The 26,718-nt window shown below is 38.2% G+C and overlaps 1 protein-coding gene across 4 annotated transcripts in view; it reads right to left on the bottom strand.

The window, feature by feature from the left end:
• PCSK5 (proprotein convertase subtilisin/kexin type 5) overlaps nt 1–26,718 on the bottom strand; it is a 458,158-nt gene that overhangs the window by 273,999 nt on the left and 157,441 nt on the right. For all 4 annotated transcript variants that reach the window (XM_077906524.1, XM_077906513.1, XM_077906535.1 and 1 more), the window contains exons 6-7: nt 22,193–22,281; nt 18,379–18,551 (exon numbers count right to left, since the gene is read on the bottom strand). In XM_077906524.1, coding sequence (XP_077762650.1) covers nt 18,379–18,551; nt 22,193–22,281 — 262 coding nt within the window. The remainder of the gene's footprint in view (nt 1–18,378; nt 18,552–22,192; nt 22,282–26,718) is intronic.

Consider the following 26,718-nt stretch of genomic DNA (forward strand, 5'->3'; position numbering starts at 1 on the left):
CTAAAGCCTATGCCCTTAACCCTTAACAATAATCTTTTTTTTGGGGGGGCGGGGCAGGCAAAGAGAAGGCTGGTGATTGCTGTACTATTTTTAGCCAAAGCTCCAGTGTCTTCATTGAAGTTTGGTCTTAGAATCTAAGAGCAGACCAGCTTCCAAGTTCTCTCCAGACCTGATGTCACGATTAAAATGAGAAAGAAAGAAAGCATGCATAGTCCTGAGTATTCTCAGGGAGAAGGAAGTAGGTTCAGATGCAAAATTCCACCTAGAAATCCCAACCTGACCAGGAATCCCTCAGAAGTAGGAGCACAGATCATTCTATCATGGAAGCATCCAGAGGGGACACCACTGTAAAGGAACTATAACATTATCATGGAGTCCTTTGGAGATCCACTGGGTTGAAAGAACAGTGGATTGCCACTGTCTTGGAAATGTCCTTCCAGATAGAGGTGACATCCTTCTATCAAACATAATTTGAGGGAATTATTTTACAGCTGGCCATGGTGAAGGAAACTTCAAAGGACAGTATGAGATTGATAACCACCCAACCCCCTTAGGATGGAAGGAAGCTGGGGTATGGGGGTCATTGGAACCGAAAACAGGCTAGCAGAAGTTGAGAAATAATCAGGGGACATACCAACCCAAGGGGCCAGGGGAACATGTACTAAGACCTCAGTCTCTTTCTCTTTCTCTCCCATCTCTCTCCCAGAAGACAGAGGAACTGAGATCCCAGGGGGATCAGTATCCCTGAGCATGTTGCTTGTGGAAAGAAGGGGAGAAGGGATCTGGAGAATCTCATAGTAGACACCTGGCATTGTTCTTAAGGTATGTCATGTCTCCTCCCCTTTAAACTCTTATGGTGACACTTTAACTCCCAATGTGACTGTATTAAATACAGTGAAGATACAGCAAGAAGGTGGCATTTCTTAAGCTGAGGAGAGGGGCATCACCAGAACCCAACCCTGCTGGCACCTTGATCATGGACTTCCAGACTTCCAGCCTCCAGATTTTGAGAGAACACATTTCTGCTATCAAGCCACCCAGTCTGATATTCCGTTATGGCAGCCTGAGCTGACTAATACAAGGGTAGAGGGGGAGACAAAGGGTGGCCTGCCCCCCATGGAGGCGAGAGAATATATAGATGCTGCCGCCGCACTATCCACCAGGCATTCTGACCTTTACGCATGTGTGTATAGTTTATGATTAAAGTCCCAGAAATAAACTAATTTGTGGGTTAAAAACACCATAAAGATCTATGCTAAAGATCTATGGGGTTAATCTGAAACAATTAACAATTCAAAGATTTATTTACTACAGATGCACAGCAGATTCCCATTAGTGTGCAATATTCAGAAAAATCAAAACATATGTGGTAAAAGAAAATCTGGACATTTCTCCAAAATTCAGAGTAATTTCAGAATTGAATCTTAATGTGGGCTGTAGGGAGAAGGGAAGGTGGGCAGAGTAGAATAAAGAGAAAAGACTCTTGAGGCACATATCTTCCCAAAGTGTATGGAATGATATTTTCTAGTTTGGTTAAGTATTGTGATTGCAACTGGTTATTTAAATATGGCTTTGGATGAAAAAAAGAAAAAAAAATCTTCCAATTAAATTGGGTGCTAAGTTAAAAGTTGGTAAACTCAAGGCAAAACATTTTGTGAAATCCATAGAAAATCCATCTGACCAAATGCTATTTTTTTCCATTGTGTACTTAATTGTACATGTGTTTCTTTTCATGTATGCCTTACAAAAATCAACTTATAATACCCCATAATTGTATAACTAACGGCTAGAAAGGAACTGGATTTTCTTGTGGTTCCAGAGGTGAGAAAAGGCTACCTTATGCTGCATTACCAATTAAATCTTACACCTCAGGCTAGGTTTTGAGGTTTGATGGAACCAAATTTCTTTCTTTAAAATGGTGTGATAATTCTTTAGCCAATGCAGTTAGGTTTTGATATTTTAATATTACTTTCTTTCCCATATCGCCTAGAAAATATTCTTAAAGGGGTATGCATAAGTGACCAGAGACTCTTGAAATTTACAAAAAAAAAGTGGCTGGACACTGTGCTGGTGCTTTCACAAATATGAGTTGATTTAGGGCAACACCAGCAAGTAAGATATGTATTTTACAGATTAGAAAACTGAGTAATGCTAAGTAATACGTAAGCCATCAGAATTTGGAGGAGACAGGGGACTGAGGTCCCAACAAATCTGATCAGAAGACATGTATCTGTATGTGCCAACATGAAGAGACAGGACGATACAACACATGACGGGTAGGATGAGGAATGTTCCTTTATCTGCTATGTCTTCCATAGCCTGTGTGCCCAATTACCAAACCCCCTACAACACTCCAATCCCCATCTTTTTTCGATATTTGTTCTTTTGGTGAGAAAAGAGCACCACCCTCTAAGGAAGCTCTTCTAAACCTCGATCACAGATAAAGGGGATTCAGGCCAGAAGAGGCAGAGGAAAGACAAAGATAGCCACAATATTCGGATGCTGAGATATGAAGAAAGAGCTGTTCATTTTTTTTTAAAACAAAATCAATCATCTTTTTAACAAAATCAATCTTATTCTTTAATGGAGCAGGTTCATTAGCAGAAATAGGTCTGGTCTAGAAACATAATAGGCAAGACAGCAACAACACACTTCTGAAAGGTATTTGTAGCACTCCCACAAAATCTTCCAATATTCTAAAATATATATTGCTTTTTAAAGCTAATAACTCTTTGACTCTGGGGCACCTGGGTGGCTCAGTCGGTCATGATCCCAGAGTCCTGGTATTGAGCCCATGCTGGGTTTCCTGCTCAACGGGGAGTCTGCTTCTCCCTCTCCTTCTGCCTCTGCCCCTCCAGAGGTATGGTCATTTTCTCTCTCAAACAAATAAAATCTTAAAAAAAAATAATCCTTTGAAGCATTATCATCAGTAGGCTAGATGATTCACATAAAAACAAAAACTTCTTAAAGGTGATCTATAATGTAATCCAAAAAGAAATACAATACATAACTGAGAACAAATCAGAAGCGGATGGTCACACAACTTCCAATGCCTTGGAGACAATTCTGGTTGAAGTTGGTGGGACAAAGTCTTTGGGAATGCACCAAGAGAATGCAGCCATGGTGCAGATTCAGTAAGATGTCTTTGGGAAAGCCTGGGATTTGTTTCTCTAATCAGTTCACTGGGGCAAGATGGGGACTGCGGTAGGGAAACTCAATACAGTTGACCCTTGAACAACTACACGAATCCACTCATATGTAATTTTTTTATATAAATACAGTACAACAGTGTAAATGTACCTTCCCTTCCTTACTATTTTCTTTTCTCTAGCTTACTTTATTGTAATTCAACAGTATATAATACATATAACATACAAAATGTATGTAATTGTGTGTTATCGGTAAGACTGCTGGTCAAGTAGTTAAGTCTTGGGAGAGTCAAAAGTTACACGTGGAGTTTTGACTTTGCAGAGGGTCAGTGTCCCTCATCTCTACATTGTTCAAGGGTCAGCTGTAAATGAGACTCATTTGAACCCAGGGTATCAAGTGAGCTACTCCCCACCAAAACACAAGGGAATCGAAGAAGACAGATAGTGAGATACTCTTAAAGAGTAAAATGAGATGTGTTCTTTGAGGGTTAGAAATCTATAGGTTAAGGGCTATTTAGGGCTATTTTGTCAGAAACAATCCTATGCCAAAATGGTAACTTTGTCAGTAGTGACTGTGGTGTCTTCCTTCACCCAGAAAATATGCACGTGCAACCCTTATTTCTATGATCTACTTACTCCGCAAGTCAGAGTGTCTGACATAAAGAGTATACAGGTTTCACTTAATTCTACTTCTCAGAATATTTTATTATTGTGCTCTAAGGATTATTAAGTTAAACAGAGGAACTATGAAGTATTTTTAAATCAGTTCATTCATTCATTCATTCATTCATTCATTCATTCATGAGGGACAGAGAGAGAGGCAGAGACACAGGCAGAGGGAGAAGCAGGCTCCTTGTAGGGAGCCTGATGGGGGACTTGATCCTGGGGTTCTGGGATCTGAGTCAAAGGCAGACGCTCAACCACTGAGCCACCCGGGTACCCAACTATTTGAAGTATTTAAAAACCAAACCATCATCAATGATGGTTTATTTGGTAATTTGAGTGCAGCCATCAGCTCCTAATTCCTCTAATCTCCAAGCAAAAGTTCTAGGATTGAAAATACTTAACATTGCTTCCCAAAGATGATTTCAACAGATAGCCAACAAATAAGAGTGTCCTCCAGCAACACCTGTTGATGGTCAACTCTCCTTTGGCCCCAGTGCCTCCCCACACTGATATTCTTAATCTTTCCACACCTGCTGTAGCTTGTCCACTGCCCAAATTACCATATAGCCCTAACTTGAATTTGGAGGAAGGACCGTCAAAACATCCATAGACTGACTTACAAAAAGTACTCCGTGGGCAGCTCTTCACTATTCTCATTCTATGCTACTTACCCTGTCCAAGCATGGTTGATGATTGAAAAAGACTGAAAATACACATACAGTTATTTTTTTTAAAGTACTAAAAGTGAGGTGGAGAAGCCTTTTGTGAATGGTAAGCTGTTTCTCCCCATTTTTGTCTTCCTACCTTTTCTTGTGTCATAGGACTTCACCCTCTCTTCCCCTCCATGTCAGCCTCACCCACCTTTTCCACTCCCCATCAAACTTTCTTCTGATTTGCTGTGTACACAACTGGTAGCTAAGCCATGTATCTTAAGCATTTTTCCATGTTCTGTAGGTTTTTTAATACATTGAAAATATCAGATGTAGTTATTAGCAATCATATTAGTTTTACCATGCACAAATGAAAAGCCATTTTATATGCATCACAAACATACCAAGCGTAGTCAACTTCCCTTTATGAAGGAATAGAGAACTTAATCTGTGATCATGGAATCAACTATTGGCGACAATAGATGCAAGCAAATCTGGCGAAATGATAAATACGTTTACACTTAAAAGCTACATTTGGGGTCTTTTTGCAACATTGTTCATGTTCTAGTACCTGAATGAGCAGCATTATGTCTTTAATTCAGGGAACCTAAAGGTAACTTTATTTGTTTTCTAAAAGGACACTTGGAATAAATAAAGGGCCAAAACTAGCATAAAAATTAATCAATTCTGTAAATGCAAAACTCCCTTAGACTCAGGTTCCTGATAAAAAGCTATATTTATGTTTATCACGTAAACAGAAAACAATTTTTAAAAAACGAGCTGCTTATCTGCCAGAATATAAATTCAATATAACTTCAACTCACAAAACAAACAAACAAACAAACAAACAAAACAAAACAAAACAAAACAAAACAAAAAACAAAACTTCAACTCACTAAAGGCCTGGTAGGACCAATCCTGTCCTGGAGCTGCCTTTTCTTCAGGAGGTTGACACTGAGGATTTGTACAAATAATACAGCTTCTGACACTTTATCACCACAGTACACAATGTAGTGACCCTTGGCTCCCAATGACAGTATTACAACAGTGTAGATTTCTTTTACTTTATTTGCAAAGTATAACTGCAAGAAGAAAATCAATCTTTCATGGAGAAAAGGCAGACTATCTAGCAGGAACTAAAAACCAGGTATATTTACTAATGGAAATAAATATGCTTTCAAGAGAAGTATTTTATTCCTATTATCCTTTAGATATTCTGTACATTTAAGAATTTTTATAATGCAAATGTGGAGTGGAATAATGAGCTATGGATATTACTTAGAACTGGACACATAAGAGGTTCAGACGTTGAAATTTTAAATTCTTCTATCAGAAAACTAAGGAGATGAAGGTCGCAGAGCCAATTAGTAGCAGAGCTAGAACCAGATGGGTCCATTCCCACCTCGACTGAAACGCTCATGCCCAATGACTAGTACTGCCATGGGGTGTTTCTAAAAGTACATAATAACATGGTTTAGGGAAACCTGCTTAACAATAGTGTACTGGACAAAACAAAACAAACTTTTCTCTTCCTGCCTTATCTTATCTGCCAAATCAACAATTCCCAAATAATTGTCTATTAATATTTTCTCTATGGTCAATTCATAATGGTCAATCCTTCATTTTTTTTCTCAGGCCTTATCTTTCTTACTGACTCACTGAACCTCAGCAAATCCAAGTTATTATTTACTTCTCTTCACTCCCACAGCCTCCAAGATTGGAGTCCTATTCAAGCTGTTTTCCCAGGACCTTAGGATCTTGAATACTGGCTGGGAGGAGGAACATGCAAATTAGGTTTCTCAATTCCTCATTCCAAGCAGCTATAACAATACATGCAAATCTTATATGCTCTCTGAAATAATCGCAGTCAATACTTAACAGCACCAATGCAGCCATTTCAGGTACACCTACTATCCCAGCATTCCCATTTTGGGGAGAAAAAGAAGACCTACATAAGAAAAGTTTCTATATCTTGGATCATCCCAGAGCAAAAGCAAAATCAGGCTCAGGACTGTTTCAGGAGAGATAGGTTTATGAAACTGAGGACATTGATGATATTAACGTTCATTACCTATTATGAAACTGCCCAGAAAGATACCACACCTTTAAATTTCTGTTAAAGGAGTAAAATTTGAAAGATTCCTTTCACAGAGGAAAAAAATATTTACTATGAACAGGGGCATGAATGGAATTTATTGTAAATGTTTGGAAAGGCGTTTGGAAAGGAGACAAGGGATACTCTAGCAGTAATGAAAAAAGTGCATACGTGGGGTGCCTGGGTGGCTCAGTTGGTTAGGCATCTGCCTTCAACTCAGGTCATAATACCAGGGTCCTGGGATCCTGAGGACTCCCTGCTCAGTAGGGGTGTCTGCTTCTCCCTCTCCTTATGCCTCTCCCCCTGCTCGTGCTCTCTCTCTCAAATAAATAAAAATATTCAAAAAAAAAAAAAAAAAGGAAAGGTATATATTCTTCTCTATATTAGCTTACAGAATGCCTCGCTATGGTGGACTGGTCCCAAATGCCAGCTCAACTCAGAGACAGCAAGCAAGCTGTTCCTCTCCAAAGCTCACCGGTGGGTCTGAACATCACAGGCCATGAAATAACTTCATGAAATAACCACGTTGGTCTTTTGTGAAGCAGCCCATAACATTTCTGAAATAAAGAAAATCAGTCCTTCACAGTTTCTTCCCATAAACACAATCCTAACTTCACTGAAAGCAAATCACACTTCTGCTAAGATTACACTTGATATCAAGCTTGTATTATTTACAAGATCCTGTGGTGGGTACTCTGGGGTCCTTAAAGATGCATCAAGCGTGGCCCTTCCTCTGAGGAGAAGACCAGCAGTAGGTCTGAGCACTGCATTTGTCTGTCCTGAAGACAGACGGCTCCACAAAATAGGCATTATCAGTCTTTCCTTTGGGAAGCAGAAGCTCTGATAACTTAGCCACTTGACCCAGGTCAAAACACTGGAGGGAAACCAAAAAGATTTCAACCCGGCTCCCTGTGAATTTCAGGTCAGTACTTTCTACATTGTCACAGCTTGTGCCCAGGGAGGCGGATCAAGAGACAATACAGTGAAGTTCAGCATATGCCAAGTCCGTTTGCTCCAATGATGTTTCCCAGGACTTCAGAGAAGAGAGCATCCACTTCCATGACCATAACTACAGCTACCGTTAGCAGAGAGTGAATATGCACAGCCAGACCCATGACAGGAGTGGATTCACACAGCCTGGTGGTGAAGAAGTGGCCAAGGGAGAGCCACATTCATGCTTCCTAATGGTCAGGTTACCTACTCTGTGAAGACTCAGCTTCCAAATCTTTTTTTTTTTTTTTTCTTCCCCGGGGCTCCAAATGCACGGTGCGGGCACCAGGGAAGCCTTGTGGACAACCTAACATGGGAGCCCGGAGCCTGGGGTGGACGCAGGCAAGGTCGGGCCAGGGGGAGAAGCCTCCCTGCGGGCGGTGACTTCCTTTGAAGACCATTGTTATGCCTAACCCAAGTGGCTAGAATTCATAGTAATCATAATGTTTACCATCCTGAATATTAAATTTGATTGTTTTCCTCCTACAGAGGGGACTGTAAGCTCAGGTCAAGGGAACAAAATCTGCTATAAAAGTGTACACACTTTAAAATCATTTGATATTATCAACTCACTTCAATTTATCCTTGTTTATTTCACAGTGGCCTTTTTTTATCATGGCCACTGCCAAGTTATGTTAAAGAACATTTCTATCACCTTTCTTAAATTTATGCTCTGAATCACAGAAATGCAGGTTTGGTACGGACTTTAACTTGACCTATCCAATCCCTGTATGACATCCAGACTATACTAGAATGGTAAGGGCTTCATGTCCTCCCCGATATGTCACTATATATAGAACAAAATGAGCAAAAAGAGAAAAACGATGGCTACTGATATCTGGTTAATCCATAAGGAGAACAGAGGGAATTAGAATGGCATTTGCTAAAGTTAGTATAAACTACTTACAGAGTGAATCTCTAAACTAAAACTGAAAACAATGTGACAATAAATAAATGACATTTGCAATTTACACAAGGCTAGGAGAGATTAGTGCTCCTTTCTATGCAAATATATCACAGTTCACAATAACCCAGGAATCTAAAACTGATACTTAGATGGCAGATAACTTTGTTAAGATTATAGAATGTGAAACCACATCACGTATATATATGTATTTATATTTATAAAGACAAATAATTCTGTTTCCAAAATGGAAAATGTTAGATTGAGTCCATTTGGCAAATCACTTCTTAGCTTTGTTACAGCCCTAAGGACACAGAGTTCCACCAGGATATAGTTAGATACTAATGGAGGATTATTAAACAAACTCCAGTTAAAGTCAATTGTGATTAAGTGGAACCAATATTAAATAAACTCCTTTGTCTATCTTTGCCTATCCATATACCATTCCAAAGTTTTAAAACGTTTGCCAACTAATTCAACAGCAATCTGTCATTTATTAAAATGCGAACTGGTACCAAGCCTGCTACAGCTGGATGTGTATCAGACAGAAATATATTCTTCCCAAGTGGAATTGGTTAATTTTATTATGATTATTATTACCGCGTTTATTATACAAGCTCATTATACCTTTTCTCTCCCCTTCTGGTGAACATATGCCTTTAATTTAAGCATTGGAGGAATGTGTGTATGTGCACATGTGTGTATATAAGGGACAGTGTATGACTGTAAAGCAACTCTGTTTTCAGCAAGTATTCCAAATATCCAATCAGGTATAAAATCTGGTAAACTGAAAAGGAAATAGATGATAGGAAGGGGATATACTAATCAGAGACTTCATAAAAGACTCTACAGCCAGGCATGCACTGTATAGTTGTTCATTAAATGTCCTGGTTTCCATCTGGAGTTCCTGAGAAGAACAGAGAAAGGATGGGAATGAAGGGAGATGAGGGGCCAATGATTCAGATTTCACCTAATTTTGTTTCCCCATCTTTGATATTGATTCTGCTATGAATACATTGGAATGCTTTCATTGATAATCCCCAAGCCTGAAAAACTCAAAGAAAAATGATCTGAAATTGAAAGTATACCAGTAGATAGCACAGTAAAGAAAATTCTAGAATCTGTGCTCCTATAATACGTGCAATGAGGTACATGATTTCTCCAGATAAAAGAGTAAGATAAATGCCAAATTAGTGCTTGATATGTAGAAGGGACTTGAGAAATATTTCTCGGTAAAATAATAAGGGAAGTACTGGTAATCTGAGTATAGGATTTTCTGACTACAAAAAAAACCCCGAAAAGATTCAGTCCCAATTTTTGCTTGTTTCCCGAAGGATGTTATAAAATACCCTTGTCAGGAAATTGTGAAAACCTGTCAATGCATGAGATGCCTGCTGACGAATGTAAAAATGCACCCAATATTAATTAAGTTTAATAACCCAAATGGGGCAAAAAAGAGGATTGTAAGGCAACTATACTGAAAACAAAAGTTTTATAATTGTATGCTGTGTAGTCTGTCCTTATTGCTTACGAGATTCTAGAAACTGAGGGGTCTTGAGGAATTTGCTTGGCACTTTATTTAGAACATTTATTCATCATTACACAGTGAGCTTCCCAAAGACAACAACTGAGTGTTACTCATCTTTCACTACTACCTAGCAAAGTACCTAGAATATTGATAATCACACAGTGAATGTCTCCTGAATGCAATCAGGAATAAAAAAAAAGAATAAAGACTCTATCAAAGAAAACTTCAGGCAGTTAGCTTCTTATTCTGATATCAAACCTCGGGTCACTTATATCTAAAACACTGTCAACTGACTTACTTGTTTTGTAAAATCATTTTCCTATTTAGAACTTCCTGGGCAGACAAAGCAAAGAGTTTTCCCCAAAGGAAGGCTTTGCCAGTCATAACCAAGGAGCCAGGCCATATGTTTACCATGGTGACAGGACATGTAATCGTGTCAGTTTGAATGAGAGTAAGGTATAAATGGTCCTTTCCTTTGATGACATGCAAGATTTTGATTCTGAGATCGCTGGAAAGATTGTGAGAGACCTTTGTGCCCTATTAAGAAGCTTAGACTATTCCTTGTTGGTCCTAGGGAGAAGTGGTAAGTTTTAAAGAGAAGACAAATGACAAGATTTACATAAAAAAAATACTCTTTGGCTGCAGCATTCATACTGAATTGAAATTTGAAGCTCAAGCCAGGAGGATGGAAGCTTTGGAAGGATGCTATGGTTCCAGTTTGTGTGAGAGATGCTGGTTCTAATTGTGAGGACAAGGGGACACATTCCATAGACTTAGGAAGTAAGACAGGAAAGAAAGATGTACTGGATGAGTAGCCTGAGGAAAAGAAGAAATCATCCATTTTAGGAAGGTAGATAGGATGACCCATAGTGACATCAACCAGTAAAAAAAAAAAAAAAATACAAATGTCGGTAAAAACCATTCAACCAAATTGCTTCCAGTTCTAATGTTCTGATTCAAAAGGCCTAATAGGTTTAGCTGAACTTTTGTAAAGCAATTCCAAACAGTTTAAAATGAAATTAAATTTAACACCAATTCAAAATGAGTCACAAAAATAGAAGTTTTTCTGTGGTTAAAGTTTAGAACATTAAGTAAATCAAGTTACACACAGTTCTTTACTGTGGAACTTCTCAAAACCTTTAATATGCTTTTAAGTTTTGAAAGGGAGCATATAAGAAGTGGTGTTTCTCAAGTCTCCTTGATAGCAAAATCCTTCACCCATCCCTTTTTGGGCATTTTATTAATTAGTGTTTTACAGAATAGACTTCAGCAAATATTCCCTTGGATATGCTGTCCCATTTATTTTGGCCATTCCTTAATAATAATCTCAAGACTGTAGATTTACCTTCTTTAAAGATGACTCAGAACTATGAAATGGATTAATCCACTAACCTAGAAATTTTGGACAATTAAGACTTTTTAGAGTATTCTGCACGATTAATTAGTATTTCACTTTTATTACCCTGGCCTTTTTAGAAGTGATAATGATTAAGACTCAAGACATAATTAGAGACTTTACAACGTTCCAGAAACTCTGCTGCATATTTTACAGGCATTAATCGCATAATCCTCACAACAGTCCTATAAAGTAATTACTAGCATTTAGCTCCATTTTATAGAGGAACAAACTGATTCTCAGAGAGGCTAATTAACTTGAACATGGTAAAAATGTACTGAAACCCACTGGAGAGTCAGAACCTGTAGTCTGTGTGCATTAATCACCAGAATACACCATGTATGTTAGTAACTCATTTCCATATTATTAATAAAAAAACAATGCAAGTGTGATCCTTATATAAATTCACTCAGTATATGTAGCAAACTGGCATGGAATTCACTCACACAGTCGTTCACTCATCACTAAACAGATACTATTTTAGGTACTTGGGATATAGCACAGAGCAAAACGCTCCATTTGGGGGTCTTTATAGAGGAAACAATTCATCCACAAGACAGGAAAATACACTAAATAGAAAGAGTGAGGGGTTCTGAAGGGTTGGAGCGTGTGTATTTGATTGGGGACCAGAAGAAGCAGGCAGTTTTCCTTGCGAGGAGGGATCAGAAAAGAGCCCTGGGTTTTACATAAGAAAGTCACTGTGGTCTTGACATGAACAGCTTCTGGGCTGTGAGGGGTCAGGGTTCTGATGAGTGGCTTCAAGAGACAATGGAAAAAGAGCTTGTAGAGGACAAGTATGAACCACGGTATCAAAGAGGGAGGGAAAAAGAAATGAATCAGTAATTGGAAAAACCGAAGAAGACTGCAGAGAGTCTCACTTCTCTCTTCTGAGAAAGAACTGGCAGGAGGTGGATGGCAGTCACACAGACAAGAGGCAAGTTTAGTTGATGATGAGAGAAGAGAGAACTGATCGAGCCATGTCTTTAGGGAGGTGAGAGGCTAAGGCATCCAGTGAGGAAATGGAGGAGGTGGGTTTAGGTAGAAGGTGAGAAATTAATTCACCACAGTAACAGGAGAAAAGCTCCGATGTGTGGTCACGGACGATACAAGGAAGTCAGATGCACCAAATAAAGTGGAAATGATGACAAAGTAGTGTATTAGATTTCTTTGAGGCTCACATTCTGACTTTAGTTCTGCTGGATACTTGTGTTCTATAAAATTGGTGAGAACAGGATTTATCTTATGTGACCATCGTGAAGATTAAAAGTTATCTATTTTGGATCTCAGAGGAGTGACCATCCTCTAAGAGACTGGCAAATGTTAAGTGTTTTAGTATCATTACTATTATTACGATTATTATTATTACTATCATCATCATCCATCATCATCAATTGTACACCACTCAAATTATGTCCCTCTAATTCCTGCATTTAATTTTATAGCTCCTAAGCATTAAATAAATTGCAATTTCTGGGGGAAAAGAGCAAACTGTCAATGGTAACATGGTTTGTTCAACATAGGTTCGTCTAATGTGACGCTGGCACCTTAATTCTGAAGGTTATAAATCGAATCAATTCTGATTTTGTTAGTCTTTGAAAAGAGTGTTACATTTTACTGAACCAAATGCTTATCTTATAGTAAACAAATAGGGAGCATTTTGAAATCCAATATTTGCTACGTTTTTTGATTAGCAAGCAGAAGGAATGGACATGATCAATACCTGGATTCCGTGAGCAAAATATATTTCCTTTGTGAAAATCTGTCTTGATACGTAGGCTTTTCCCTCCTGCCACACCCCTTGCTACTTGTCCTGATGTTGCTGCCACCCTCCCCTGGCTTATCACCAACTCTTCCCTGGACCATTTCAATCTTCCATAGGAGGAATCCTCCCTGCCCCTCTCCCAGAGAGTCCATTTCCTGTACAGCAGCAAGCTCTGAAAATTTTGTGTCCCTGCAGGCCACTGCTCAGAAAACCTCTAAGGGTTTTCTGCAATGATCAAATGGTACTTGGTACTACCCATCCGTAGTTTATATATGTTTTTTAATTTTTTTAAAAATATTTTATTTATTTATTCATGACAGACACACAGAGAGAGGCAGAGACACAGGCAGAGGGAGAAGCAGGCTCCCTGCTGGGGGCCCGATGCAGGACTCAATCCCAGGACCCCGGGATCACGATCAGAGCCAAAGACCAACATTCAACCAGAGCCACCCAGGTGCCTCCATCCATGGTTTAGAAAGCCCTGCTGGGCTGGCCCCTGACTACCTCTCTAAACCACCTCCTACTGTCTGCTTTCCGTCCGCATTGCTACCATCACTCAAATCACTATTTTGTTCTGTGAACGAACAAACCCCCATCATCCTCCACTCCGGGTGTTTTGCTCTAGCTGTTTCTTCTGCAGAAAACATTCCTTCCACATAACTGGCCTTTTCCCATTTACATTCCTACTCATGGATCACCTCAGAGAGGACTCCCCATCCTCCTGAACTACAGCAATTCTGCTTTGCCCCCCTACCTGTTCATCTCATTTATAACACTTATCTTTAGCAGGTGGTCTTGATGGTTTGTTTGTTTTCCGGCTTGTTGCTAGAATGTATGGACTTTTATGTGTTGCATATAAAACTTAGACGTCTCCTTCATTGCTTTATCTACATTACACAGAAAGTGAGAGCTCACTAAATTTTATAGAAAGAATAAAGAAACTTCAATTCCTGTATTTTTGTAAGTGATAGAGCTAAAACTCTAGTAGACCAGAATGACTTTAAGCTGTCACATAGGGTTTTATCCAGCTACCAGAGGGAACTATTATAGTAGTTACTTATTTCTTCATTCCTTAAATTACACTGCCAAAAAATCACTTATTTCTTAGTTGCACTTTATAATCTAACTTTGTAAAAGTTTTCATCTAATCATTTTCTACATATTTGACAATGTATATCAAGAACAAAAATCAGAATAAAATCTCAAAGAATATAGAATGCATTGTGCCATTTGATGTCTGATAATAAAGAAGTGGAAGTTTTCTTTCTCCTGGGAAACTAATATACCGCTTTAAAAATGTTAAATTATATAATCATAGATATTTAGAGAGAGACATCTCTTGGGAAAATATAAGTTAAATTCAAGACTGCAAACATAGATAAGTAGAATGAATCTATATATCAAGAGGTTATCTCAAAATGGAGATGTGCTTTTAAGGGCAAATGAAATTGGAGGTGAATACAGACATAGGAAGAACAAAGTATATGACATGCGAGAACTCAGAAAGTCTACGCTGACTTCTATATATTGTTTTTAATCCACCACTACAGGTAACTCTGCGGAATCATCTAGAATTCTGTAGTGTAGAAATGGTAGACAAGCATGAGCGACTGAGGAGAAATACGAAGTTTTTTCAAAGGACATGGTCTCTTCTCTGAAAAAAAAATATGTGTGGGTATACATACACAAATACTATATATAAATCTATATACATTTATATACACACAGATACCTATAAATATAGATACATACACATACACACAAATACCTATAAATAAATGTATTTCTTGAGCACCTGTTATGTTTCAGGTGTTGTGTCAATTACTTTATATGCATTATCTCATTTAACACTCATAACATCTCTGTAAGTACTATTATTGCCTTACTTTAGTTGAGGAAATGGGAACAGAGGTGATTTGATCTGTATCAGGTCAGAGAGCCGTAAATGACAGATTCTGGTCTCAATCCTGGCTAAGTCCAAAGCCTATGTATAGTAAACACATAAAAACCCTATCCTGTTGATCTAAACACATTTAAATAGGTCACCACAGCATTTCCATAATTGAATGTGCCATGATACCAGCCGAAGAATAATCTATTGTTTTTTACGAGTTCTTTTGTTACTACCTCATCTCTAAAAGTAAATAGCTCAACACCACCACCACCCCCTGCCCCGCTTCTTTTTTCAGTTTAAAACCTTGAACAATCTTCAGTGAAATGTTGGAAATATCTCCATATTCTAAAAATGTTGAAACATTAGAATAAATGGGTTCTATCCCTATGAATTACCCTGGAAGAATGCCCATTACAAAAGAGCAACACAGAGAGGCCATGTGACCCCTGTCTGCTGTGTGAATGTACACAGAAGTGCAGAAAGGTGTAGTCCCTACTCTTAATGGTTACTTAATTGTGTGGGGAATCTATTTTTAATTTCATCTTTACAAAATTATGATTTACTTTAATAAGCATGGGTTACTTTTGTAATTAATAATGAATACAGAGTAATTTTTTCAAAACCGCTTCTAAATATAATCTTCCTATAAGTTTGAATAGCTTCCTCAGAAGATCTTAACCCTTTCCTCCTTCAACCAAAGTACCAGATTTTTAATTTGTTTTACATGTTGAACTTCCAGTTAAGATTACCATTGAATGAAAGATTCTCTAGCAAAAATACATTTAAAAACATAAGTTCAGGGATCCCTGGGTGGCGCAGCGGTTTGGCGCCTGCCTTTGGCCCGGGGTGCGATCCTGGAGACCCGGGATCGAATCCCACGTTGGGCTCCCGGTGCATGGAGCCTGCTTCTCTCTCTGCCTATGTCTCTGCCTCTCTCTCTCTCTCTCTCTCTGTGACTATCATAAATAAATAAAAAATTAAAAAAAAAAACATAAGTTCATGTCATCTGATTCAGTGGCAACTATGAACATGGGGCATTCTCTATACACTATTGAGATTATTAATTACTAATTACTAATATATTAATGAGAAACTCCAGCCTATTCTTTATGTTGTATCAAAAGCTATACACATATAATTTAAAAATTAAATATGACCTAAGTCTGATCTATTTAACTTGAATCACCATTCAATTGATAGCACAGAGAATACTCATCTATAGTCCAGGGCTTGGGTAATGCAATCACCAGATCACTTAGAATACATTCATTTGGTGTTCAGATACCCAAAAGGCAAATTCTAGACAAAATGATTTAAAACACAATTCTATAGCTTCAAAGAACTCTAGAGTAGCTAAAAATTGACAGAACTAGAACATACACCTTAACCAAACCTGAACCATCTTTCGGTTAGGAAGCATGTCCTGAGCGAGGGCATTAACTTTCCCTCCCAGTCTATTTCAAAATAACCAGCAGGTAGCTTAGCTTAGTCTTGTGCTTAAACCCCAAAACCAATCCCACAAAGGTGGAAGAAGCATTATTATTTGTACTCCAGCTGCTACATGACATCAAGCAGCTGCATGCATTCCACTGCTCCAAATCTGGGCTGAATACACAACTATCCTGTGGCTGGCATAATTCATAGTAAATTAAATGAAATTCCACAAACATTTACTGAGGACTCACTAGAGTTCCACGGACTCCATGGGTTTTGCAAAGCCCATAAAGATGGGCAGAGCACAGGCTTGGTTACCTTGGGACATACAATTTAATGAGGAAGACAGAGGCAAGGATAGCTCTGATATAAAGCACAATATGATAATGATTATGTGCAACTCCAGGAAGAACATAAAGTGTACTGGGGGCAAGGGAGGGACTGTTGGCCCTTAGCTCTAGGTTGGGCAGTGAGAAGGCTTCTGGGGAGAAGAAGCATTTTAACTGAGGCTTGATGGTTCAAGAGAATCAGCTGTACAGTCATTGGACATGGGAATGAGGCAGGGATGTGCATGGAAAGCAGCACGCACTAATGAATGGGAAGAGTGGAATATGCTTGCTTCAATTCCAAAAGAGTAAAGAGAGATAACGAAGGAAAGGGAGGATAGGCCCAGATCATGACTAAAATGCATGCTTTAAATCACCCCAAGTATGAAACAGAAAGGAGTTGCTTCTAATGGGGTGCTCCTCCTTCCACGATTCCAAGCATACTGTGGCCTTATTTTTTTATTTAATTAAAATAAGAGGATTTTTTTTTAAGATAGGATTTTTTTAATATTTGTAATTTGAAGGAGACATTTTATCACTTTAGATTATGTGGTCAGTTATTTTGAGGGGAAGAGTGGTGAGTGGATTTTTTTTAGTGAAATCAAGGAAAATGATGATGGTTGAGCTGCCTTGTTAGGGAACTCGGGAGCCAGCATAACAATAATACTGTCCTGGGACAGAAGTGGAACCAGGGAATGGAGTATGAAAGGAGAGGCCCAGAAAGGCATTGCTGGGTGACCTCAACACCAATCGGAGAGGTTCAGTATCTCCATTTCTCCTCCATCTCGCAGTGCTAAGAATTTATTCCTCCAAGACAAACCATGAGAGACCCCTAACTCTGGGAAACAAAGAAAGGGTTGCAGCAGGGGTGGTGGGTAGGGGGATGGGGTAACTGGGTGATGGGCACTAAGAAGGGCACAAGAGAAGATGAGCACTGGGTGTTATACTGTATGTTGGCAAACTGAATTTATTTTATTTTATTTATTTTTTAATTTTTTATTATTTTTATTTTTTTAATTTTTTAATTTTTTAGTTTTTATTTTTTTTTGGCAAACTGAATTTAAATAAAATATTTTTAAAAAATAATTTAAATCCTCCAAGTGCAAGATTAATATATTAATGAATACATTTCCTTTGAGCAAATCTAAGCATCCGAATATACCTCTGTTCTTATCAGGGCAAACTCTCCAGCCCTTAGCTTATTTATAGAACGGATTCAACACACAATCCCAAAGGCTCAGTGCCTCTTTCTTTCTTCCTTTTACAATTTATTTGAGAGAGACAGAGACAGAGAAAGCAAGCAGGGGGTGGTGGGCAGAGGGAGAGGAAGACAAGCAGGCTTCCTGCTCGGTGGGGCTCGATCCCAGGACCCTGAGACTATGACCTGAGTTGAAATCCAGAGTCAGCTGTTCAACCAAGCGAGCCACCCAGGCTCCCCTGAGTGCTCCCTTCTATACCCGTCTCCTGGCTCAGCTCTGTCCTTTCCTCTAGACTGAAGGACTAGAACCCCCAGTTGCATAGATAGCTCCCCGAGAGACCATCACCGATCGACAAAGTATGAGCCCAGGGGCTTTTAAAACCTACCATTCTAACGCCGTTTTCAAAGGCTTGCCGGGTGAGGGGAGCCGGTCCATCCACGGTCTTGCCATCGTCATCTGGGCCCCAGCTTGCACTGTAGATATGCACGTGCTGGGGGTTGAAGCTAACCGATTTCGCTTCAACCATGTCGGTGACATCTCCATCCAGCATCCGAACCCCTTCCAGACAGAAGGGAATTAGCTTGAATAGAGGCTTCACTATGTAACACCCAAACAGCCCAAGACATATTTGGGGGCAAAGAATAAACTTTTTAGTCAACACTTGATTAAAGTGAGCGTCTTCATCACCCCCCAGCCCTGCAAAAGTAATACAGACCCTTCCAAACCTTTCTTGGAGAGAAAGTAAGTTACATTGTACGGGAAACAGAAAAACTTCTTTAAAATCGTTTTTATCCATTATTCTCTTAAAGTTTCCTCAATCTCGCCCTTCTCTTTATCCCTGTCTTCAGAGAGTACCTGACAGAGAGTGCCTCAAGCAATCCATCTTCCCTAAATTTCTCTTCATTAGGTAACTTGTGTTCCTAATCGGTGTACAGCATTCTGACCTTAGCGGGCTCACAAAATTTGGAAAGCTGCCAAGTTAGGTTGGTCTAATTTCCTCCGTATTTAATATTATCTCCTAATCGGTAAGACTGATGTGAATTTAAGACATTATTTCTTTGCCAAGTTATTTATAAGTCAAATAATAAATGAGAATGCTCTCTGTGTATGTAACACATCAAATGATTCTCAAAGGGTTTTAACCATGTTCAGTCATTAATCTTCATTTAAGCATATTCCCGCCAGACAGACAGGAATTTATTCTTAACCTTAATAGGAAAAAATAAGACATAGATAGGCAAAAATAAGTTGCATGTTCAATGTCAGGCTTTCCTTCTTTCCTTTTATTTTGGAGACTCAAAACGACAACAGAACATCTAACTGTTGAGTAAACCTATCGATCCTCCAGCTTAAGCTAAATAGCATCACTAAGATGCTATATTATTTTATAATTATATCTTTATAGCCCACATTTACTCCTTGGATAAACCTTGTTCTCTAACAGGATTTCAAGTTTTTATTGCTAAAGCTCCAACACATGGGGGTTGCATAATAAAAGCCCAAATCAGGCAGCTTTAATACTGTGTGGTCTGAGGTGGGACTTCTGGTAGAAAAGAAACATGTTCTTGAGAAAACTATACCTTCTTAGGGCTTTAAAGAAATGTTTATCTTTTAGCTCTAACATTAATAAACATAAAAAATAGAAGGAATGACCATGGGCATTGACACAGATAATACTCAACAACTGGTAACATTCCTCCATATTCCCAGCAGAACCTTTTTAAGCTACGTGACAGATGGGTCACTACATGCTTTGTTATTTACAAAACAACAGTGAAAATCAACACTTAGGATACATTGCATTTCCTCAAAGCGCCCCAAAAGACATTGCACCTGATTGTTTTATCTCGAGTCTTTTCCTCTAGGCTTCTGGATTTTTAAAGGACATGTATAGAACAGGTGATGTGGACACCAAGGGTTGTAATAAGCCACTTTAAAAATTATCAAATGGAAACTGTATTTAGCAAGCTTTTCAGCACTCTGTTTTGTGGGAGTAGAACGCCTGACATGGTGCGCTCTGTGTGTACTAGGTCCTAAGCAGCCAATGGCTTGCTTTAATTTGCCATGAATATTCAAAATTCATCTGCACGATTTTTACTGAAAAAAGGATGAACTACTTCATAGTCTTCAGTTTTTACTTCTTGCTGTTTCAAAGCACAGAATGAACTACAGCTGACCCTTAACAACTCAGGGTTAGATGTGCTAACCCTCTCTCACCACCACCCAGTCAAAAATCCATGTATAACTCTGACTCCTCAAAAATGCAACCACTAATAGCCTACTGTTGCCTGGAAGCCTTTTTGATAATGCAGTTAATGAACACATATTTTGTATGATATATTTATTATTTATTATATTCTTATAATAAAGTAAGTTAGAGAAAAAAGATTATTAAGAAAATCTCATGACAGAGATAATACATTTGCAGTACTGTACTATATGCATTGAAAAAAATCTGTATATAAGTGGACACACACAGCTCAAACCTGTGCTATTTAAGGATCAACTGTATTTTATTTGCACAAAGAGGTCCAAAATAAACACCAGATTATTTGACTGCCTGGAATCATCTAACCAGTAATTCTAAATGCCAACATGTAGCAGTATCTACACAGTATCTAAATGTAGTTTCTAGGTCATGCAAGTGATGGAAGCCCATGAAAAAAATGCTTAATGAAATCATATCTAGAGGGCAATATTCCTTTCCTGACCAAAAATTAACAAGTAAGAATTTTTGCTTCCTCAAATTTACAGATGAAAGGTTGATTTTGCCTTATCGGACTTCGAGCGTTCATGTTTTGGGTCTAGGGGTTAAATTTATAATTCACAATGTTCTTGTTTGGGGGATGACAGGACATTTGTGAGTCATTGCCATACATTCATTTTTCTTGCTGAAGTTCTATCCGGCTAGACAAGCAGCTTATCTGTGAGTTCCTTCTTTCATCCCCTCAAGGTCAGTGAGCGCTGGGTTAGCACTGGAGAGTAATAAGGGGGATATGGACGTGTGTCACTGTATGTGGGGGACTGTGTGTGTCGTGACTGGGACAGCAAGAAGGGTTGTTTAGGCACCCTCATCATTCTTCAGGGAAAATTTCTTTAGTTCTTTCATGAACCTTCTCCTTGACACACAGCAGATGCTCTCAGAGTAGAGCTAATTACCGGTTAACAAGCTGCCATACTATAAGAATTCAGTGTGAAATAAAGGAGAGAAAGAGGTCAAATGTTCTGAGCACTAACATTCCATGTAGTGTCAGAAAACCTTCTCTTAGCACCATTACTAGACACCCCAAATATTTCATGTTACGAGACCTCTACATTTACTCTAGAAAGGACTGTTTTTTTTGTTTGTTTGTTTTGTGTTTTTTTTTTTTTTTTTTTTTTAGATCCAATTTTCTTTACCACTTGGCAACAACTCTGTACTGAAACCGGAGATGTCGGTCTGCTTACCAGGAACTTCGTTCATTCGTGACACTGTTTAGGAGAAGCCCCCAGGGGCGACTTTCAGAGCCACTAGGATCTGTACTGTCTCTTATAATGTGTCCTCTCATTTGTGTGTGACTGTGGCACCCAGAGATGATTACAAATGGGAAAGAGTTTGCTTCTATTAATGCCTTGATTTATATTCCCTGGGTTAGGTCCTTGTAGCAGGCATATGTCTATTTGAGTGTGTGCATGTATGTATAATGCATATACATAATCTGGAATTATTAACAATAACTATATTCCTACCTTATGGGACTACAAAAGGAGATTTTTACCACTCTCTTAATTTCAATTAAAAAGGAACTTTCTAAAAAAAAAAAAAAAAAAAAAAAAGGAACTTTCCGTAAAACCTAAGGAAAAAGAAAAAAAATGGATTTTCTATTCTGACATAATTTCAAAATGTTTCTCTCCATAGAGTTATTATGGGCTTTTGTTTAGATGATCGGTTATTTCCGACCCAGGCAGCAATTGTATAGCTTGGGACAGATGTCAACGACCCCATCTTCGTGTCTGGACATTTTCTTCATGTCTGTCTTCGAGAAAGAAATGTCTGGATTTGCAACCCTGCGGGGGTACTGCTTCAAAGGCCTTTAACTGTATTTAATGACACACATTAAGATGGTCATTTTCCGCAACAGTTGAACACTACTCTGCAAACACCGGCCTGTCTTTAGCTCAAAAAGGGGTCTACATCTACCCAAGTTTGTTTCCCATACCTCCGATCTTGGCATTGAAAGCAATTCCGACTGTGCAGTGAGAGTTGTTCGCTGCGGCTGCCACTTCTCCAGCACAGCGGGTCCCATGCCTGCAGGAAGAACACACACACTCGCTAAAGTAAGACACTCCGTTCTTACCAACGCACAACATCATTGCCATCATTCAGACTACATAGGGGGGAAGACTTCACCAAACTGTGGATGCTTCTGGAACTTGTACCCCAGTAGCACTAGCCTGCTCACTGCAAACTTTTAATATTTTATTATATTCTATTTGGGATTCTATTATTGATAGATATAGGTATATGTGTGTGTGTGTATATATATATATATATATTTTACTATCTATATATTTCTCTATATATTTTAGATCTTGCTTTCCCAACTAGAAAATCTCCTTGAAAGCTAAAATAGAATGCTATGGTTTTTTTGTATTCTCTAAACTTCCAGGATCCAATATGGTAACCACCAGTCGTCTGTGGTTATTGGATACTTGAAATGTGGTTTGTGTGACCCAGTCTCAACTTTAATTAAATTTAAGAACTAGTACTCAATTCTTCTAAAATTTAAGCATGTTGGTATATGAGAATCTGCTTCTTAAACTGTAAACTTAAATACAGATCAAGTATCTCCCACAAAATCTGTCATCTAAAATATAATGCCCTGTCCTTGTACACTGGGTTTCTAAGATTTTGTATAAACAAACAACATGAAATATTCCACGAATACTTGTTTTATACAAATGATACAAAATCACTTATGCAAATATATCATCCATATTTATTTCACCTGTTCCCACCTTTTTAAAAATGCAGCTTTTAAAAAAGAAAACACGTTTTTCTGCAAAATATTCCTTTTATTTCTCACCACAGTGACTCTGTTCCTTGGTTAGAAAAAGCCTTTAGTTGAAAGGACTTCTAAGGTCATCCTAGGCAAGGATAGCAAACAGGTTTCAAGTGCAAAGTAGAAGTTGTTTAGAAATGTTGACCTCCATCTGTGTTGAGAAGAATCCAGAGGTATATACAGCTGAAGCCTGGGAAAGGAGACTACGACTAATGACTACTACCTGCCTGGAAGCAGAAGAGGGATATGACAACCACTACAGTGTATCTGTCATTGCTAATGAAGTCCAAGGCTCACTCTATTGCCCTCATTTTTAGAGATGAGGGTGCTTGAGGAAGCTCTGAGATATAAAAGAGGGTGAAATCAGCCCCACAGTGCCTAAGGCTCAGATCTCCCAAATTCTGTGTCATTACTTTTTATTTTACAGCATAGGCCACGCTCGCCATGGACCTATGACTACCATCTGTGCAACTGTGAACAAATTATTGCTTACAATGGATAGGTACACACACAAGTTTATACAACAGAGATACATCCTGATTCATCCACTTAGTAGTGTCATGCATATCTGCCTATATGAATATTAGCCTCTGTGTCATTTAAAAGCTTACTATTACCTCACATCATCTTTTAAATGGCACACTCTCCCCTCCCCCATAATCTCTCAGAACGCCTCAATTTCTGGAAATTTACCCAGTTTTTCACTGAGAGCAACAAGGCTATGAAAAAATCTTGAGCATTTGTATAATGTTATACCTTGGGATAAATTCCTACAGGTGGAATTACTGGGTCAAAGAGTACGGGATATACTGTCAAATTGTAAGCGGAAGATTACAGTCATAAAACTAAACCTCAGAAAAACCCCTGCAAGATGGTTATTACAAAACATCAAATTTTTGTGCATGACAAAAAAAAGACCATAAGCCTACTCAAATGACAGTATAAGAAATAGAGAAAATATCTGAACGAACCCATGTCTATAAACCCCTATGTATGAGTTTTTCAATCTTTTCATCCTTGCCAATCTGACATGAAAAATGGTATCTCATTGTTGCTTCCCTTTTTATCTCCTCAGATTACATTTGGTGTTGTCCATCTTTCTAAATATTTATTAGCTCATTCTATTTCTTGCTTTGTGAATAACCTTTTCATGCCTTTTGCCCAAATTTCTTATTGCTTTTCCATCATACCTGTTGCATATACATTTCCAAATGTGTTATTTGGAACACAGCCATCTTATTTATGGCAATTTTAGGTTGCTCTACACAGCAATTAATTTTGATGCACTCATAATTATCTTGCCCTTCTGATATTTGACTGTACCACTTTTATCATCAGAAAAATGATCCCATTTTAAAAGAAAAAAAGATTTCTTTTGTAAACTACAAGCTGAATTCCCAGTGTTATCCCTGAGCCCAGCAAGAATTTACTGTGATTCTTCATTAGTCTCTGATTGCGTATTACTTCATGGTGTAAGTTATTTTCTTCCTGAAATGTCAAATTCCCTTTATGAGTCCACTGCTCTTATACTTCACTGCATCTATTATTAATTAAGGCAAGTGCTAGAGGATCACAAGGATCTGATTTTAATTCTCCAATTGTTATTTATGAGTCCATTATGCAAAGGTTGTTCATTGTATTGTGGATTTGATCATGTTTTCTGCAGTTCTGTCAATTTTTATTTTATTTAGAATGGCATTATTAAATCTTCCTAGTGAAACTTTTTATGAATATGTAATAAAACTCTAGGATTCCTGCAAAAAAAATTAAAAAAATGATACTAGGTTAATTATTAAATTGTATACCTTTTTGCCCCCTTTAATGTCAAACATTTTGTGTTCATGTCAGTTGTATCTGTTATAAACAGAATGTAATTGCATTTTTTGGAGCTATACATCTTAACTCAAGAATAAGTCCATTTACAGTGACTAGATCCATCATTACATGATATATTTATGTTCATCTCTGTATTTTTCTCTCTGTATGAGTATGGATTTCATACATTCGATTAGCTAATGCTTACTGTAGCTATTTGCTCACGGATACCTAACATCACAAAGTCTAAAGTCATCAATACTTTTTGTTAGTTTTTCCCAAATAGTACCGACTAGAATGTTTTAACTGTGATTATTCACCCTTTAACACATGAAATCCCTATGATTATAGTTATACATTGGATTTTTTAATTTTGGAAACTATCCATCAGTGTCTCTATTTTGAATAATCAATATCCTTTAGTTATACAAATATTCTTTGCTCTATTTGTTTTTATTGTTCATAACTCCTTCTGGGATCACTGATTTTTTTTTCTGAAGAACATTCTGTAAATGTATCCACCAGATTCATCTATAGCCTCAGAAAATGACTTTATTTTACTGTTGTTCTTGAAAAGTAATTTTGCGGGGTATAGAATTCTAGACTAACTGCACGTCCGACGCCATTCCACGGTCTTCGAGCTTCTCCTGTTTCTGCTGAGAAGTCAGCCATCTTGGCAATCTAGTTCTGTCTGGAAATTAGAATTTAGAATTCTAATTCTTTTTTAGAATTCCTAGACCTGTGATTTAATGCTTAAATTGTCAGAAGTCTCAGCCAGTACCTTTGAAAGCTACCTTAAACTTTCATTTCACCATCAGATTTCCCATGCCTTCCTCTCCCTAAGCTGCTCTCCACGTAATTTGCTTAGTTCTAGATTTCACTTATCTTCAGCTATGACTAACCTGCTATTTAATCCATTCACTACATTACTCATGTCAAGTGTTTACATATTTTATTTACTTATATTTTGAAGTTCTTTTTCAAACCCACCTGGTTAATTTGAATAGACTCTTTTCTTAAAAAGCACTTTTCAATTCTATGTATTATAACATACATTTTGTAAAAAGGTTTATTTATTCATTCATGAGAGACACAGAGAGAGAGAAAGGCAGAGACACAGGCAGAGGGAGAAGCAGGCTCCCCACATGGAGCCTGATGTGGGACTCGATCCCGGATCCTGGGACCATGCCCCGAGCCAAATGCAGATGCTCAACCGCTGAGCTACCCAGGCATCCCTACATTTCTTGATATAAATGAATTGTATGTGATAATTCTCAGATGTGTCAATCTAATTCTGCTCTTTTTGCTGCTGGATTGTTTTCATGGTGATGTTTTCCCCATGCGGTGGGTGAACTGTCCACTTGGGAGGTCACGTTGTTTGGGCTTTTATCTTTGTGAATTCTTTGAAATTGGAGTGGATGATGCATCAGTATTTCTGCTTTATGCAAGTCTTTTCTTACCTCACTGCAATCCCTGTGGTTTTTTTTTTTTAAGATTTTATTTATTTATTCATGAGAGACACAGAGAGAGGCAGAGACATAGGCAGAAGGAGAAGCAGGCTCCCTGCGGGGAGCCCGATATGGGACTCGATCCCAGTATCATGACTCAAGCTGAACACAGACCTCAACCACTGAGGCACCCAGGCGTCCTTAAACCTGTGCTTTTAAAAATCCAGCTCTAGGTTGGCTGGGTTTGGCTGATCACTCTGGAAAATTCCTAGTGTACAGCTATTGCCTACCTAGTTCATAGATCTGAGCTTTTGCAGAGAAATACTCTAGGTGTCCCATTAGCTCAACTATGCACTAAAAATTTCTTTACTATTTTCCCAGGAGTTTTAGATGTACTACAGTATGAGAGATTTAATTGAA

This window comes from Canis aureus, chromosome 1 (genome assembly GCF_053574225.1).
Source record: "Canis aureus isolate CA01 chromosome 1, VMU_Caureus_v.1.0, whole genome shotgun sequence".
In the NCBI taxonomy this organism is placed as follows: Eukaryota; Metazoa; Chordata; class Mammalia; order Carnivora; family Canidae; genus Canis; species Canis aureus.